This window comes from Corvus hawaiiensis, chromosome 7 (assembly GCF_020740725.1).
Source record: "Corvus hawaiiensis isolate bCorHaw1 chromosome 7, bCorHaw1.pri.cur, whole genome shotgun sequence".
Taxonomy (NCBI): Eukaryota; Metazoa; Chordata; class Aves; order Passeriformes; family Corvidae; genus Corvus; species Corvus hawaiiensis.
In genome coordinates this window covers 24,970,959-24,986,002 of record NC_063219.1, presented here as the reverse complement: position 1 = coordinate 24,986,002, position 15,044 = coordinate 24,970,959, and the positions used below count along the sequence as shown (strand labels likewise).

At 59.6% G+C, this 15,044-nt stretch overlaps 1 protein-coding gene across 2 annotated transcripts; it reads left to right on the top strand.

Annotated features, from left to right (window-relative positions):
• Nucleotides 1-1,849: 1,849 nt before the first annotated feature.
• WNT6 (Wnt family member 6) lies at nt 1,850-14,610 on the top strand. Of its 2 annotated transcripts, XM_048310123.1 has the most exons (4): nt 1,850-2,071; nt 10,222-10,437; nt 13,333-13,634; nt 13,916-14,610. In XM_048310123.1, the coding sequence occupies exons 2-4, from the start codon at nt 10,239-10,241 to the stop codon at nt 14,375-14,377; spliced, it is 963 nt and encodes a 320-aa protein (XP_048166080.1). In that variant the 5' UTR covers nt 1,850-2,071; nt 10,222-10,238; the 3' UTR covers nt 14,378-14,610. The 2 variants fall into 2 exon arrangements, with proteins under 2 accessions (XP_048166080.1, XP_048166079.1); XM_048310122.1 differs by lacking the exon at nt 1,850-2,071 and having other exon boundaries at nt 2,130-10,437.
• Nucleotides 14,611-15,044: the final 434 nt, after the last annotated feature.

Below are 15,044 nucleotides of genomic sequence, written 5' to 3'. Positions count from 1 at the left end.
GCAGTGTCAGCCTCGCCCAGCCCTAGCAGGGATGTCCCCCCTCCACGAGCTACTCGTTGTGAACTATCCCCCTAGATTAGAGGTGATGGGGTTCCTGTAGGACAGCTAGGGTGGAGGCTGGTGGGTGAAGGCAAAAGGCAGCAAGGACAGGGCATGGTGCGGCAGCCCAGGGAAGGACCCCGTGTCCCTGTGTCCCCATGCTGTGGCCAGGACAGCTCAATCCTAGTCACCACGCCAGGAGTGCAGACCAGGAACCCAGTTCCTGTGTGGGAGGGCAGAGAAAGAGCAGGTGTGAAACCTCCAGAGGTGGTGGGAGTCTCTCTTACGTCCTGTGCCCAGGAGGGAGAGAATTGTGCCAAGCTGCAGATAAAGCCTGAGTCATTCACCACCAAATGCTGTTAGCAGAGAGCAAACATGCCCAGGTGAAGGGGTGAAACCGCTGGTGATCAAGGCAAGGGGAACAGTGATGGGCAAGCCAGGGGCTTGAGATGGGCAGGGTATGGGGGGCCATGAAGGGAGACAGAGCACAAATAGCTGCTGGAGGGAGGGGTGATCCCACCAGCAGCAAGGTTGCTCTGCTTTGCCCATCACTGGTGGAAGAAACCCCCTTTTCCCTTGGGGTAACCCAATGGGCTGGCTGGTTGCTCAGTGGAGGTGGGTACAGAGATCAGTTGGGACTCCCCCAGGGTAGCTCTCCCAGGATCCATGGCTCAGATGCTGCAGGGCTGGGAGCTGCATCCCAACCTCTGCTAGGAGCCATGAATGGTACAAGAGGAATCAGAGATGCAGAGCACTGAACTGAGCACTGGAAAACCATTCCTGAGGCTCCTCTGTGGGGAGAATTGGGGTGGCAGGCTATGGGCTCCTCCTGTAGCTAGCTGCCCAGCCCTTGTGTGGCCCCCTGCTACCTTCTGGGCATGTCAGCTTCCTCCTGCCCCAGGCAGCTCCTGCTGCTCCTCCTGTTGTGCTCTGGTGCTGGGGGCTGTCTCCGTTCTGGGTCCTGGCTGCACCTGAGATGAAATCACCGTAAACAAGATGTCCCTCACCGTACTCTTCTCCTGGTCTCTTTGCTCCTGTGGCTGACTCGGTCATTCCCCTGCGTGTCCCTCTGCCCCAGGCGTGTCTCTCCAGAGTGTTGGAGCTAAGTGTTGGGAGATGCTTGTGAGGGGTCACTCCTCCAGCCTTCCCAGGCGAGACAGACTGGTCTGAGGACAGGCAGGGTCATGGAGCCAGGGTTGTGCCAGCCGAGCCCAGTCCAGGGACAGGGGCCGGGCCGGGCTCTGCTGGGGGCAACACAGGGACGCCAGGTTTGGGCAAGGCCATGCCAGAGGTGTCAGGGTCGGGCAGGAGTGTGACAGGAAGGTATCGGGGACGCCTCGAGGCCAGGCCGAGTTTGGCAGGGCTGCGGCAGGACCCCGAGCGGAGCCGGGCAGGGCCGTGCCAGGCAGCGCTGTGCCAGGCAGGTCCGCAGCAGGTCCCGGGGCTTCGGAGGCAGGGCTGTGCCAGCCAGAGCCGCAAAAAGGGCTGCGCGTTCAAACGCGGCGGCGGGACGCGGCGCCGGATGGGCTGCGGCCACCGGCCCCTACCGGAGGGTGCCCGTGGCCGTGGCCGTGCCCACATCGTGGCAGTGGCTGTGCGCCGGGGACGGAGCCTGGCACCCGGGAGTCCCCCCGCCCGGCCCGCCCTGTCCGTCCCCCCGGGCTCCGGTTTCCCTGTCGGAGCAGATGCTTTCGCAGCCCCGTCCCTCCTCCTCCTCCTTCTCCGGAGCAGCCTCCGCGCCGCGCTCCAGCCGTCCGGAGGTGCCTGCCCAGCCCAGCCCAACCCAGCCCGGCCCGGCCCGGCCCCGCCGGCCGCGTTGCCTGCCCGGCCCGGCCCGGCCCGGCGGAGGGAGACAGCGGGCACCCACCCGCCGGGGCCCCGGCCGGACCTTGGGGCTGCCCGGCTCCCCGCGAGTGGCGTGGAGCGAGTTCGACGTTTTCCTCAGCCCTGGCAGGATGCTGCCTTCCTCCCGGACCCAGCTGGGGCTCTTCTTCATCCTCCTCTGCCCCGCTAACATCATCGGGCTCTGGTGGTGAGTAGGACATCCCGGGCGGGGGGGGGAGGGGGACGGGGGGGAAGCAGGAGGGTGCGCAGGGTCTCTCGATCCCCAGGGGTGGTCCTCCCCGACTTGGGGACGACAGAGTCCCCTACACCCACTTGGGTGGGAATTGCTGCTCACTGGCTGTTCAGATCCAGACTGGGGCACCCGCATGCTGTCAGGGTTTGGGCACACGAGTGTGTTGGGGGCAGCAGGCTGGGGCACCCCCAGGATTATAGGGCATACAGGTCCTGTGGTGAGAGTTGAATTCTGCCTCCCTGCACCCCAAGCCCACAGCCTGGGAGGCTTATATGCCTGAGAGGTGGGCAAGGGGGCTTAGTGGCTTCCAGACCCCTCCAGTAAGTCAAATTTAATTAAAAGCCTTAGGGTCCCTACAGTGTCCCCCCTGAATGGTGGCCTGGACACAGCAGGGACAAACCCCCTATTTGTAATGGTGCCCTCATCAAAGGCAGAGACGGTGCCTTGCAGGATACCAGAGGGGGTGGGGGATTCATTACAGGCACAGAACTGGGACCCAGCCTTGGAAAGCCCAGGTATCTGTCGAAACATGAACTATTTAAATCTATTAAGAATTTCACCCAGCCTGTCTTTATCCGGTTTTAAGTGCTTAGATTCCAGCTCCCCGGCGTGCTGTCCGGGCTATCATTCATTATCTGAGGCTACTCGTCTCCACATTTTCACACTCTTTTGACCCCTAAAATAAAGCTCTCCATAAGCCTTTCCCCTCACGGTCCCCTGCCTGCCCACCAGTGATTTATTCCACGTCTCCATTCCCTTTGCTAGCCCTGGCTCCAGGGGTGCAGTGGGGGCCTTTGTGAGTATAAATGCTGCTGTTATAGTCAGTTGTACATCAGCTGAGAGTTTGTCCCTGGAGCCCAAGCACTGTGTTTATTGCCAGGCAAGGGTTTAACATGGGTTTGAGAGGGACTTGCCTTGGTTTTTTTGCTAGAGGAGGGGAGAGAGAGGTAGGGCAAGCTCTGGCCAAAGCAGGGTGCTTGTGGAGGGTCTCCATGCTCCCTGCCACCCATCTCAGGGTAGATGTGCCATTGCAGGGCATATGCCCTCCTGCTGCCTGAGACCTGCTGTTTTTCCCTGGCTCTCAGACACACACACAGCTGTCCCTTCAGCTGTCTGTGCTTTCTCTGCCCCATCCTCATCAATATTTCCAAGCTCATGCCCTGTGCTCCAGCTTCGAGGATATCTGCCCATGGCTGGAGCAGATAGAGATGAAGCAGAAGCTCATTTTACCTTCATTTCAGGGGCAGGCAGACAGCACCAACAAGGGCAGGGTCTTGGGGTACCGGTGCCCCTTGCCCCAGCTGCTCAGAGCTGCATCTCACCATGGGGTCTGGGTCCTGCTGGTGCCATGTGTGCACTGGCAGCACCAGCTTGGGGAGATTAGCAGGATTTGGCAGAGGAGGGCAAAGGGTCAAACTTGTTTTTTCTTCTTTTAAAAAAGAAGAAGAAAGAGAACCTTTATTTTAAGAATAATAACTCAGCTGCCTGAAGCACGGTGAATTCACTGGGCAGTGCAGTGGCTTCAGAGAGATCACCAGCTCACACTCTGCTTCACTCTGGAGCCAGTGGCGGGCGGACGAGGCCACCAGCACCACCAAACGGACATGCCAGGCTTCCCGGGACAGGGCAGAGGAGCAGCTGGATGGTTCATGAACTGCTTCCCTCAGAGTCTGGGGATTTGGCCCCTGGCTGAGATCATCTCAGGGAGCCCTTCCTGTGTTGGGGGAGAGGAGTCTGGGTGCTGCCTAGTCCCCTGAGCCAGCTCATGACAGGCACCTTCCCATGTGTCTGCTCCTGGTACTGGTCCCCTCTCCCAGGCCTGGGTAGCACTGGTGTCTGTGGGCTTTGCTGTTGGTGGGGAGGGGTTCAGGGGTGCAGCTGTGTGTTGTGCCAGAGTTCCTGGAAGCCCCAGGACTGGTGGCATTGATGGAGTTGTTCCTTGCTGTCACTGTCACTGATGCATAGGGACTTCGGTGGCACACCTTTGTGTGTGCATCACTGGGCACTCGTGGGTGCTTGCCCAAGGGAGCATTTTTCCCTGGCCAAGAAAGAAATGTCTTTACAATTTCCCCATCCCACCCCCGAGTGCATTATCTGGGTGGTGGTGGTGATACAGGGGTTACCTGAACCAATTTTTTCCACCACTGACGACCTAATTTGTGAGAGTGGCACGGTGGGCTGTAGCTGGGCTGGATGTCAAGAGGCCTGGCCACTCAGGGGTGGTAACTGTGCCCACTGGGATTCTGGCAGATGGCTGCATCTACGGAAAAAGATTCAGGTATGAGGTACAAGCACTGACATCCTGCTAGTGACCTTGTAGCTTGAGAAAGAGCATCCTCATTGTGTTAGAATGTCCCCAGAGAGTTCACTGAAGACACAGACCTTTCCATGGCAAAAGGGAGCAGGCTGTGGTCAGTGCCAATGGAAGATACATCACTCACATGCTGTTGGCACCTTGGTTAGTGCCAAGCTGCAGGGAGTAGGCTCTCCTTGCTCCCACCAGCTCTGTAAATTCTCTTTCTTGCTCTTCCCCTATTCTTTACACATTTCTTGCTCAGCTCCTTGTGCAACAGTGTTTTCTCTCTGAGCAGGACAGGTAGGGACTGCCTGGGGCTCCTGGGCTGGCCCAGAGGGTGCAGAGATACAGAGCAGGCAAACTTAGTGTCTGAGGAGCCCCAGGCAGGTTCAGAGCAGGATTTCAGCCAAGCCGGTTTGCAGTTGGGCTGTGCTTGCAGGAACAGAGGCACTGTGGGGATGGGGGCAAGCAAAGCCAGCTTCCCCGGTGCCTGTTGGCTCTCCACAGGCATGGCTGAGAGAAGCTGGGAGATGGAAGAGAAAGCAGGGCAGAAAATCATCCCAGCTGAAATGTGCTCTGCTCCAGCTGTGGGTCTGAGGGGCTCAGAAGGATGGACATCTGCCCTCCATCCCCTTCCCATCCACGCACAAGGGCAGTGCACCTCCAGATTTTCATGGGACTTCTTCAGAGGTGCCCAGGGGACCCATCCACCAGCCCCTGTGGCTGCACCCTTGCTTTAGGGGGTCCCAGTCCCACGTCTCTCGAGCCACACACCCTGGGTGGTTTCATGCAACAGTGGTCTCTCCTCTCTCACTGCCCTGCCCAGCAGCCACACTGCAAGGCCAGAGCCTGTAAGGGCAGGCTGCTGGGCTGGAGGGCCCTGCCTGTGTGCCTTGGGGTGAGCATTGTGAGTCACCCCCTGGGCTTGCTGACCCACAGTTGCTACCCCACGGCGCCCAACAGACCGGGCTGTCCAGCCATCCCAGGCATGCCTTCTGCCCTGGAGCAGCACCATATGGGCAGAAATGAATCTCCCAGCAGGGGAGCCCCTGCCTGGTGCCATCTCCCTGTGCCCTTGCTGGGGCAGCTGCTGTCTTGCTGGGTTTTTCAAAGGGACAGTGTTCCTCTTGCACTCTTTGAGATGACTACTGGCTCCCATTGGGCTACTTGTTTTCTCCCACAAAGGCTGCTGGGCTTTCCCCAGTGCCATCCCTTGTCCCTGCTCCTGATCACGTCCACTCTCCCATGGTGACACCCAGGCTCCCCAGCCATGCCCTACACAAACTGGAGAGTTTGTCTGGGCTTTGCATCAGAGGCTTGACCCATTCAAACACCCCTTGTGTGGGAGGGTACTGGGCAGAGCTGGGCACACCCTGACACCTGCTCAAGCTTTGCAGGGTCCTGCCACAAAATGTGGCACCCACATTTGGGCATGAACTAGCCAAGCCCTCATGCTACCCCAGCTCCAGCCTCTGTCAGCACCTGGAGGAAGGACACAGTGACCACAAGTGGGTGGACTTCTTTCTTCTTATCCCAGCCCTTCCAGGGTTTGGACATGGCTTTAGGACCACCACCTCTGCAGGTGCATTCTCCCTCCATCCCCCCAGTACCTGTAGCACAAGTTTGGGCAGCTCCTGCTCACGAGAGCCTGGCCTCAGCATGACCCTGCAGCTAGCAGGTCCATGGGTTGACGCAATGCCATGCCAAAGCCTCTTTTCTTTAGGCAGCTTCCCAGCTGTTTGCATGCCATCCTTGCCAAGGAGGCGTAAGGAGGAGGGCAGGGAATGGGGTCCCCCTTCTCCTCCCAACCCACGGCATTTCCTGCTCCCTCAGTGCCCTGGGTGCTGCTCGGCAGCCAAACCCTGGCTGTGCCCCCCAGGCCAGTGACTTGCTGCTTACTCACCACACCCTCATGGGCCTCCTGCTCTGTTTCCACACCTGGCTGCCCCGGTTAGTGGCAGCACCCACGCATCGCCCCAGGTGAGGGGCCGAGTGCCCGCCACATGCCTGCATGGGCTGCAGGGAAAGCTGGATGGGTGAAAATTCATCCATGTGTCCCCTTTGCCCTGTTAGCACAGCTTGGAAAGAGATGGGCTCCCTGTGGGTTTGACTTCCTCGTAGGCTGTCACTCAGTGTGACATCATTGTGCCTGGCGTGAGGTGACCTATGTCCCTAGGGATGGAGGTCATTTCTCCAGGGCTGTCATCCTGCAGTTCTTACCTCTCCAGGTGGGTGCAGAATTACCTGTGGGCTCAGAGTGATGACCCGGGTACCCCAGATAACCATGCATCACCCTCCTGGGGGCTTCCACAGGCTGGGATAGAGACCTGCATGCGAGGCAAGACACAGCCTTACTACTCCAGAGCGGAGTCCCCTTGCCACATGGGAGTGCCTAGGCAGCAGTACCAATGGGTGCAGACCTGTCAGGTCCCACATGGATTTGTCATGGCCCAGCCACTGCTCTCCCTTGGGGCTTCAGGGCCATCAGGACCAAAGCAGGTATTTTTCACCCAAGATGCAGGTGCCACTTTTAAAAGCTGACTATCCTCTTGCTCACTGCATGGTTCTGCCAGCCTCACTCCCTTGGCTTCCTGCAAACCAGGACCCCACTGGCTCCCCTCCATAACAGTCTGCTGGCAGGGATCAGAGGTCCTGCTCCACATCATCCCCACGCCCAAGGAGAACATGGCGACTTGGCCCAGTCTCCTTTGTCCATGATTTTGGCTGGGAATGAGACTGGGACATACTGGAAGCTCCATGACTATGAGCTGAGCTGGAAAAAGATGGTGATTATGGCTCTTAGGAACCCTCGGCTCTGTTGCAGCAGGCACAGCATCCAAGGGTTGCATCAGAAGCCCCAGTGACTCCTGTTTGACGTGTGTCACTGGGACTGGGCTCAGGCTGCAGCTGTGGCAGCCTTAGGGGTACCAGCAGCAAGTGGGCAGTGGTTTGCAGACTCTTTTCTGTGCCTCAGTTTCCCCTTTCAGCAATGGGGGTTGTTTCCCTTACACAGGAGTGCTGGAAGGTTGGAAAGTGGGACTCATCATCCCATTGGCTTTCAGGGCAAGACAGCAGCCCCCCAGCAGCAGTTCTGGCAGCCAGAAAAGGGCACCAGGGGCAGGCAGGAGGGATGCTGCTGTGCTGCCGAGCCTGGTGGGGGCTCCCAGGCAGGAGGCGGTGGGGGGGGCCGGGGTGCCCCAGGCAAGTTGCGGGGAGCCGGGCTGGCGACCCTGTTCCTTCACCAGGGCAGGGGGAGGAGTGCCCGGCGGCAGAGGTGGGGCACCTTAATTGTAGATGCGGGAGGCCTTGGAGCGGGACAAGCTCAGGCAGATCTGGGCCCTGTGCCGGAGCCCTTGCCAAAGTGGTAGCAGTTTGGCAGCATTTTTCTTGCCCTTGTCTCCCCCCATTCTCCCCCGCCTCTGAACCCTCCAAAGCAAAACAGCTCTTGGGCTCCCGGCAGCCTCCCTGTGCCAGAAAGTGAAGCCCAGCGGAAATTAATATCGCGCTGGACTTAGGCAGCCCACCCCACGCCTCGCCGGCATGGACAGAAAGCTCCCGTGCTCTCCCGCCAGCCTTGCTGCCGCCTGGACCATGGGTGGGGACCTCCGCGGTGCCGGTGAGCCGCCCACCGCCCCCCAGACCCGCGGGGCTGAGATCTTCTTCCCGGCCTGATCCAGCGGGCCGGGGTGAGCCACAGTTCAGTATTTGATCTGACGGCCCCAGGGGGCTGGCGCATCGTTTTTATACAAGTACAAAGAGTCATCTCTTAATGAAAGTCCCATCTCTGCTCCCCCTCTTCCCCACCCCACCGGCGGAGGCAGCCAAACCTCCGCCATCCTGCTGTAGATGTTGGGAGCCCATGGTCACAAAGGACAGCAAACTTGGAGACCGACATGGAGGCTTGGATCCCTGTGTGGTCATCGTGGAATGGGACCGGACAGATTTTCCAGTCACTTTCCATGTGGGCCTCAGTTTCCCCATCTATGGGGGACCTGTGCCAGGCAAGCTCCGCAATGCTTCCCTAGCTGCCCCATCCCTTTGCAGAGGTGCATAAGAATTGTGCAGCAAAGGGAAACTGAGCTGCCAGGAGCAAAGGGAGATGGGTTCTCCCCAGCAGGAGTGTGGGCTTGCCTCAGTTTCCCTGCTGGAAATTCCCTTTCCAGACTAGGCCTCTCTGTTGAGCTCTTTAACCTTTAAACCTCCAGCCAAAGCATAAGGGCTCCTTTTCCAGGCTGTGTGAGAAGGCACGTCCTCTCCAAGCCCAGCTGGGGTCTGGTGGGCAGGAGATCCAGGCAGCTGGGGAGCCTTACATGAGGCAGGGTGATCCTGGCAGGGCCTTGAGCTTCAAACAAGGAGCTTGGAGGGGGTTTGCACTGGGGACAGGATTGCAAGCAGAGTACTGCAGCCTGGTGTCCCAAACACAGCCCCCCAGCTGCACGAGAGTGAAAAGGAAACCCAGAACACAGTTAAACACTAAGATTCAGCTTGTGATTTTTGAGCCCCTGGGGCTTGGCCAGACTATAAAGCTCTGGGTTTGGAAGCAGAGTGTAGCTGATGCTCTCCAGTGAGTGGGGCTGAAGGCAGCACGAGCAGCCCAAGCACTGCTCCCCAGGGAATCCCAGGGAATGTAGCCTCCCAATCATCGGGCATCTCTTGGTCCTGGGGTATGCTGAGTCCAGCCCTAAGGTTCTGTGGGCATCCATGGCCACGGAAATCATGTTGTTGAGCAAGATGAGCTCTGAGCCCACAGGAGCAGTGCTGGAGGTAAGGGTGGGCTGAGTGGGGCTGTGTTTAGGGTGTGCTAAATTCGTGTGGCCCATGGCTCCGGAGTTGCCCATGGCAGAACTGGAGCAGTGCCTGTGTCAGCACGAGGCAGGGTGCTGGCAGGCTGTGCAGCTGCATGAGCTGTGCTGGGGAGGGCACTCCGGGCAAAATGTGTGGGGAAAGTACAGGAGTTTCTGTAGCCAGTGGCACACCAGGGAGCACAGCGTTGTGCTCAGACTTTGCCTCCAGGCTACCAAGGAGCCAGGCACCTCTCTCCAGCTGTGCTGGCAAGGAGGAGCTGCCTCTGACATGGGCCGAGCCAAGACTTGCCCTTCCTCACTGGCATTGGCAGAGCTGGCGATGCCACCTGCATCCCTTCCTTGCACTCCCGCACCCGCCTGCAGCTCCATTCCCTGGACTCAGTGCCTGGATTTGGGGAGGTGAGTACAGGATCCTGGCCAGCAGCCGAGGGGCTTTATCACATGCAAGGTCACTCATCTAGTCTCCCACGGGGTAAAGCAGCAAGCCTCCGTGGAGAGGGGGAGACACACCAAGAATGCTGGCTGGGCTCCTTGCTGTGTCCACAGCTCTGGGGGATGCAGCTGCATGGGGCATCAGTCACATGGCAATGCCAGGGCTCAGTTGGGTCAGTGCCAACCCCAAAGAGCAGGTGCTGAGTAGCACGATATTTCTGCCATCTCCCATCGGGGACACACCATCACCCCCATGGATGTCCCCAAGGATGTAGAGTAGTATGTGCCAGCATCATCCTACAGCCAGTCCCGTGGCTGGAGATCCCCTCCATTCCCTGACTGGATGGAGAGGGCAAGGTATTGCCTGGGTGATCCACCCATACCTATTGTCCTGCCCCTGCCACATACCACTCTCCATCCCCTTGTCACCCGGGCTCAGCATGGAGCTGGCACTGCCCTGCAGCCCTGCTCTGTCCCTGAGGCTAGATCTGGTCATGTCCCATCCACACCCCGGTGTCTCCTGGGCTTGAGTGCTGGTTTTGCTCTGCTCGCTGTCCCCTCCTGCAGGGCAGTGGGGAGCCCCCTGGTCATGGACCCCAACAGCATCTGCCGCAAGACGAAGCGGCTGGCAGGGAAGCAGGCAGAGCTGTGCCAGCTGGAGCCAGAGATTGTGCAGGAGGTGGCCAAGGGCACCAAGCTGGGCGTCCGGGAGTGCCAGTACCAATTCCGCTTCCGCCGCTGGAACTGCACCAGCCACAGCAAGTACTTCGGCAAGATCCTGCAGCAGGGTAAGGCCAGTGCTTCCTCAGCTTCCCATTTCCCAAAAAGGCTCCAGCCTGGTCATGCTCCTCCCTGGGACTCCTGGAGCAGAGTCTTGGTGTGCAAACCTCTGTGTGTGTGTGTGTGTGTGTGTGTGTGTGTGTGTGTATGTAGGGGGTTGCTCAGTGCTCCCCAGTTCAGTCACGCTGAGGTTTCACTGCCGGGACATGTTACTGCCGTGTTGTAATGAAGCAATTACCGATGCTCCCAGACAGTGCGGGGCTTCGTGAAGCCCAAGAATGCACCCTCGTCTGGCAGTGATTTACTGTTCCCCTGGGACCCCAGGGTGTGCTGGGGGAAGGGGCCCGGGTGGGAGGCAGTGTGCAGCTGTTGGGAGCTGCCCCTCACCCCGTGGGTGCCCTTCACATCCCTCCTCCTGTCCCTGTTTGTCTCCTGTCCCTGTCCCTGGATGGGCACCCTGATGTCACCCTGAGGAACAGGGCCGGGTGGCAGGAAGGTATGTGCAGGTCTCAGCCACCTGGATACAGTGGTCCAAGCCCAGCCCAGCGGCACCAAAATCAGAGCAGGGGCAGAGGACACCCAAGAGAGTGTAAGGGATGGGAAAGCCCTGCCATGCTCCTCAGGGAGAGAGGCTGGGAGTAGATGATGCTCCAAGCAACAGGGGAAGCTTGAAGCACCTTTGGCTGGTAGGATCGCTTAGTGGGAGATGAGGTTAGTCCTTCCCCTCTTCCCATGTTGGTCCCTGTGCTATGGCAGATGAAGATGCTGGAGTAAGCCCCAGACTCCTCAGCCGTCACATCTGTTGGTACATGGCCAGCCCGAGGCAAAGTGGGTATGTCCTTGGGCCATGCAGGGTGGTCAAGGTGGCCTCCCTGGGAGGATTGGAAAGAGCGGGGTGCCCTGGGCACCCAACTGACTGCAGGTACTAGTGGGGGTCAGAGCTGAAGCCCCGAGGGAGACATTGGCCCATGGGAGGGAGATAGGCTCATTAAAAAAGCTGATTTGCAGATGTGGGTTCCTCCCAGCACAGGGAGGTGTATTCAGTCAAGAGGCAGAGAGTCACAGCACATGGGGGACTCTTCTGCCTCTGGAGTCACCTATTTTCACCACAACCTGGCAGTGAGGCAGGTGGGATCTGTGCCAGGCAGGGATCCAGGCTGGAAGTGGGGTGGTGCCAGAATACAGGGCCAGACCAGGTGGTGAGTGAAAGGTACTGGCAGATGAGCTGCTGGGTACCCAGGAACAGCTTGTGTTGGAGGAGGCACAGACACATCAAGCATGGGGATGCTGAAGAAGCCACCATATTGGTCCAGCCTCACTGCTGGGGTGATAGAGATAACCAGTATTGTAGGGACAGCAGTGAGTTTGTGAGTCCCTGGCACTCCGAGGACATGGGGCATCCCAACTAGAGGTGTGGAGTTCCCCAGAGCAACAGGATGGGTGTCAGAAGCCCTCAGAGGTGCCAGTAGGCACCAGCCTCCCTGTAAGCCTGCAGGGATGGCATAAGGTATCCCAGTGTTTTTGGGGTTCCCAGCTCCATCAGATGAGTACCTCCCGCCCAATGTCCTTTTCTATCCAAGGATGTTGCAAACCTCCTGCTCCTGGCCATGGCCTCTCTGGCACAGTCATGGCTGTCCCCTCTTCCCTCCCAGCCGCCTGTGCCAGGTACGGCATGCCAGGGCAGGCTGGCTTGGGGGAAGCCACGTGTCTGGTGGAGCTGTCAGAGGAGCGGCATCCCCCCAGGGCCCGGCTGGCAGGGTGGCATGGGGACCTCTGCCAGCTTCGGGCTGCCTGCTGAGGGCTCTGCCAGCCCCAGGTGGGAGCAGGCGGGTGGTCGGGTGGCTTGTGGGGGCAGGAGGGCCTGGGGAGGGGGTGCCACCCCCTGGGTGGCACTGCCAGAAAGGCACCAGTGTGCCCGGTTCCTGCTAGCACCAGAGGGATTCAGGTGCTGCGTGGGCTTTTGGAGGAGATCCTCATGGAACTGGTGCCCTGGTATCCCTCTCCCTGCAGCCCCCTCAAGTCAGAATACTGAAGATGGAGGGATGGGACACCCCCCGGAACTCACCTTCCCCTCCCTCCCCAGGAATCCCCTGCATGCCACCACCCTGGGCCAGCCCTGCCCTGGCATTTGGGTGGGCAGGGGTTCGGCTGGCACGGAGCAGGGGGAGTGCAGGAGCCCCCCGAGCAGGGCGCCGCACCCCCGCTGCCAGAATCCCCCGCTGGCTGCGGCTGTGAGCGGCAGGTCCGGGCAGGGGAAAGATGCTTGGAATTCGTGTCCCGGAGCAGAGAGAGACAGGAGCAAATACTAATAATAAATAATCCTGCAGGGTGGAGGCTGTGCTGGTGGAGAGAGGGGGGCAGGCAGCTCCCCATGGCAAAGAGGGGAGTGGGGGCAGAGCAGGCAGCACAGCTTCATCACTGCCAACATGCAGAGGGGTGAGTGGCACCTTCTGTATCCCTCGCAGTATTTCTTTCCAGGTGCCAGTTTGGAGCTGGGGATGGGATTTTTACTGCTTGGAGGGATGTCGCAGGGTAGTGTGAGGAAGCTGTGGGTACCACCTGGTCACCTGGGACCACTCTCTGCCTTCTGAGCTTCCCTCTTTCCTATGGGGCAGCACCCAGACTTGCAAGGGGAGGCAGGAGATTCGTTGCCTCTCCGCAGCTGAGTGGAGGAGCACTGGCAGGGCCTGACCATCCCCCAGAGTCCTCAAATCTGCTTGCAAGAGGCCGTTCCTGCCCCAGGCAGCCTATTCCAAGGTGGGTGCATCACCCAGGGAACAGCACTGAGCACATATGAAGAGGGAGAAGGGGGCGTCTGAGCCCCCTGGGATGTCAGCCAGGGTGGATGGTGCTTTGCATGCTGGAGCTGACCCCACATCCCGGCCCTGTCTGTTCTCCTGCAGATATCCGTGAAACAGCCTTCGTGTATGCCATCACGGCGGCGGGGGTGAGCCACGCCATCACGCAGGCCTGCAGTATGGGCGAGCTGCTGCAGTGCGGCTGCGAGCTGACACGGAGCCGGGCCCCCCCCTCGCCCACAGCGGGGCCAGGCACAGAGGGCACCGCCTGGGAGTGGGGGGGCTGTGGGGATGATGTGCAGTTCGGCTACGAGAAATCCCAGCAGTTCATGGATGCCAAGAACAAGAAAGGCAAAAATGACATCCGAGCCCTTATCGACCTGCACAACAACGAAGCCGGGCGCTTGGTAATGCCCCTGCACTCCCTGTCTCCTGCGCCCCCTGTGCCCCACCCCCAGCCCTCCACCTTCAGTGTGCCCAAGCCGTGTACCTGCACCAGCTTTGGCTGAAATATGACCCAATGTCTTTTGGGTATCCTTTGCAGGTGTTTTGGAACCCCTCCCCGTGCCACTCTCCACCCCCAGCCTCTCCCCCGGGCCAGGGCAGCACCAAGAGGCAGGGTTTTGGCTGGGGGTGCTGGGCAGCGAGAGAGGGAACCGAGGGCTGAGCATTGCTGTCTCTTCCCCAGGCGGTGCGCAGCTACATGAGGACAGAGTGCAAATGCCACGGGCTGTCGGGCTCCTGCACCCTGCGGACCTGCTGGAGGAAGATGCCCCATTTCCGTGAGGTGGGGGATCGCCTGCTCGAGCGCTTCAATGGGGCTTTCAAGGTGATGGGAGGCAACGACGGGAAAACCCTCATCCCTGTGGGTGACAACATCAAGCCTCCCGATAAACAGGACCTCATCTACTCGGCTGACTCACCTGATTTCTGCTCGGCTAATCGTAAGACAGGCTCACTGGGCACCAGGGGCCGCGTCTGCAACAGCACAGCCATGGACACGAGTGGGTGCGACCTGCTGTGCTGCGGGAGAGGGCACCGAGACGAGACGGTGGTGTTGGAGGAGAACTGCCTTTGTCGCTTCCACTGGTGCTGTGTGGTGCAGTGCCGCAAGTGCTCCGTCCGTCAGGAGCTCAGCCTCTGCATCTGACAGCCTGAGGTCAGGCAAGGACAGTTTGGGAGACCACCTCCAAGCTCACAAGGCCCTCCTGGGACAGAGACAGGAGGAGCCGGTGGCAGGGTCAGCATGGGTGAGCCCAGCTCTGCGCTCCGGGGAGTCCTGCCTTCCCCAGAGGGCAGCATGGGGCTGCCTGGCTTCCCCACGGCCCCCGCGGTGGGAGCTGTGGGCACAGAGCTTCCACTAATAAAGCTATTTAAAGCTGGTATGCCACAGCGCTTCCTGGGGAGGGCTGGGAAGCGCTGACTACCGTACTGGGATGGGACTAGCCAGAGAGCTGTCTTGCCCCAGCTGTGAGTCCCAATCAGTAACTCTCCTGCCAGCCTCTGTCCCTGCTGGGACCTGTGGCAAAGTCCAGCTCATTTTTTATCTACTCTCTGATTTTCTCTGTGGTTGTTGAGCCTGGAGATGTGTGTGGATGAGGGCGAGTACTCTCCTGCCCTGCTCTACTGCGTGAGCGTTCTCCTCCCATCACCCACAGCTGTCATTCCTTGGGGTGCCAGTTTGTGTCCCTCCACCATCTCACCTGGGATGTTTGCAGTCCACGGTGCCTCCACTCATGCCTCATGCCAGGGGCACATCTATCTGCCCTAACACTATGGCGATGTGCTCTGAGTTTCTTGAAGGGATCCTGTATTCT

What these genes read in the sequence shown, in the direction of transcription:
- WNT6 (XM_048310122.1), top strand. Translation starts at nt 9,993, where the DNA reads ATGGAGAGGGCAAGGTATTGCCTGGGTGATCCACCCATACCTATTGTC. An exon ending in CGGCAAGATCCTGCAGCAGG is followed by an intron (nt 10,438 to 13,332) that starts GTAAGGCCAGTG and finishes GTTCTCCTGCAG; the next exon opens with ATATCCGTGAAACAGCCTTC. An exon ending in ACAACGAAGCCGGGCGCTTG is followed by an intron (nt 13,635 to 13,915) that starts GTAATGCCCCTG and finishes TCTCTTCCCCAG; the next exon opens with GCGGTGCGCAGCTACATGAG.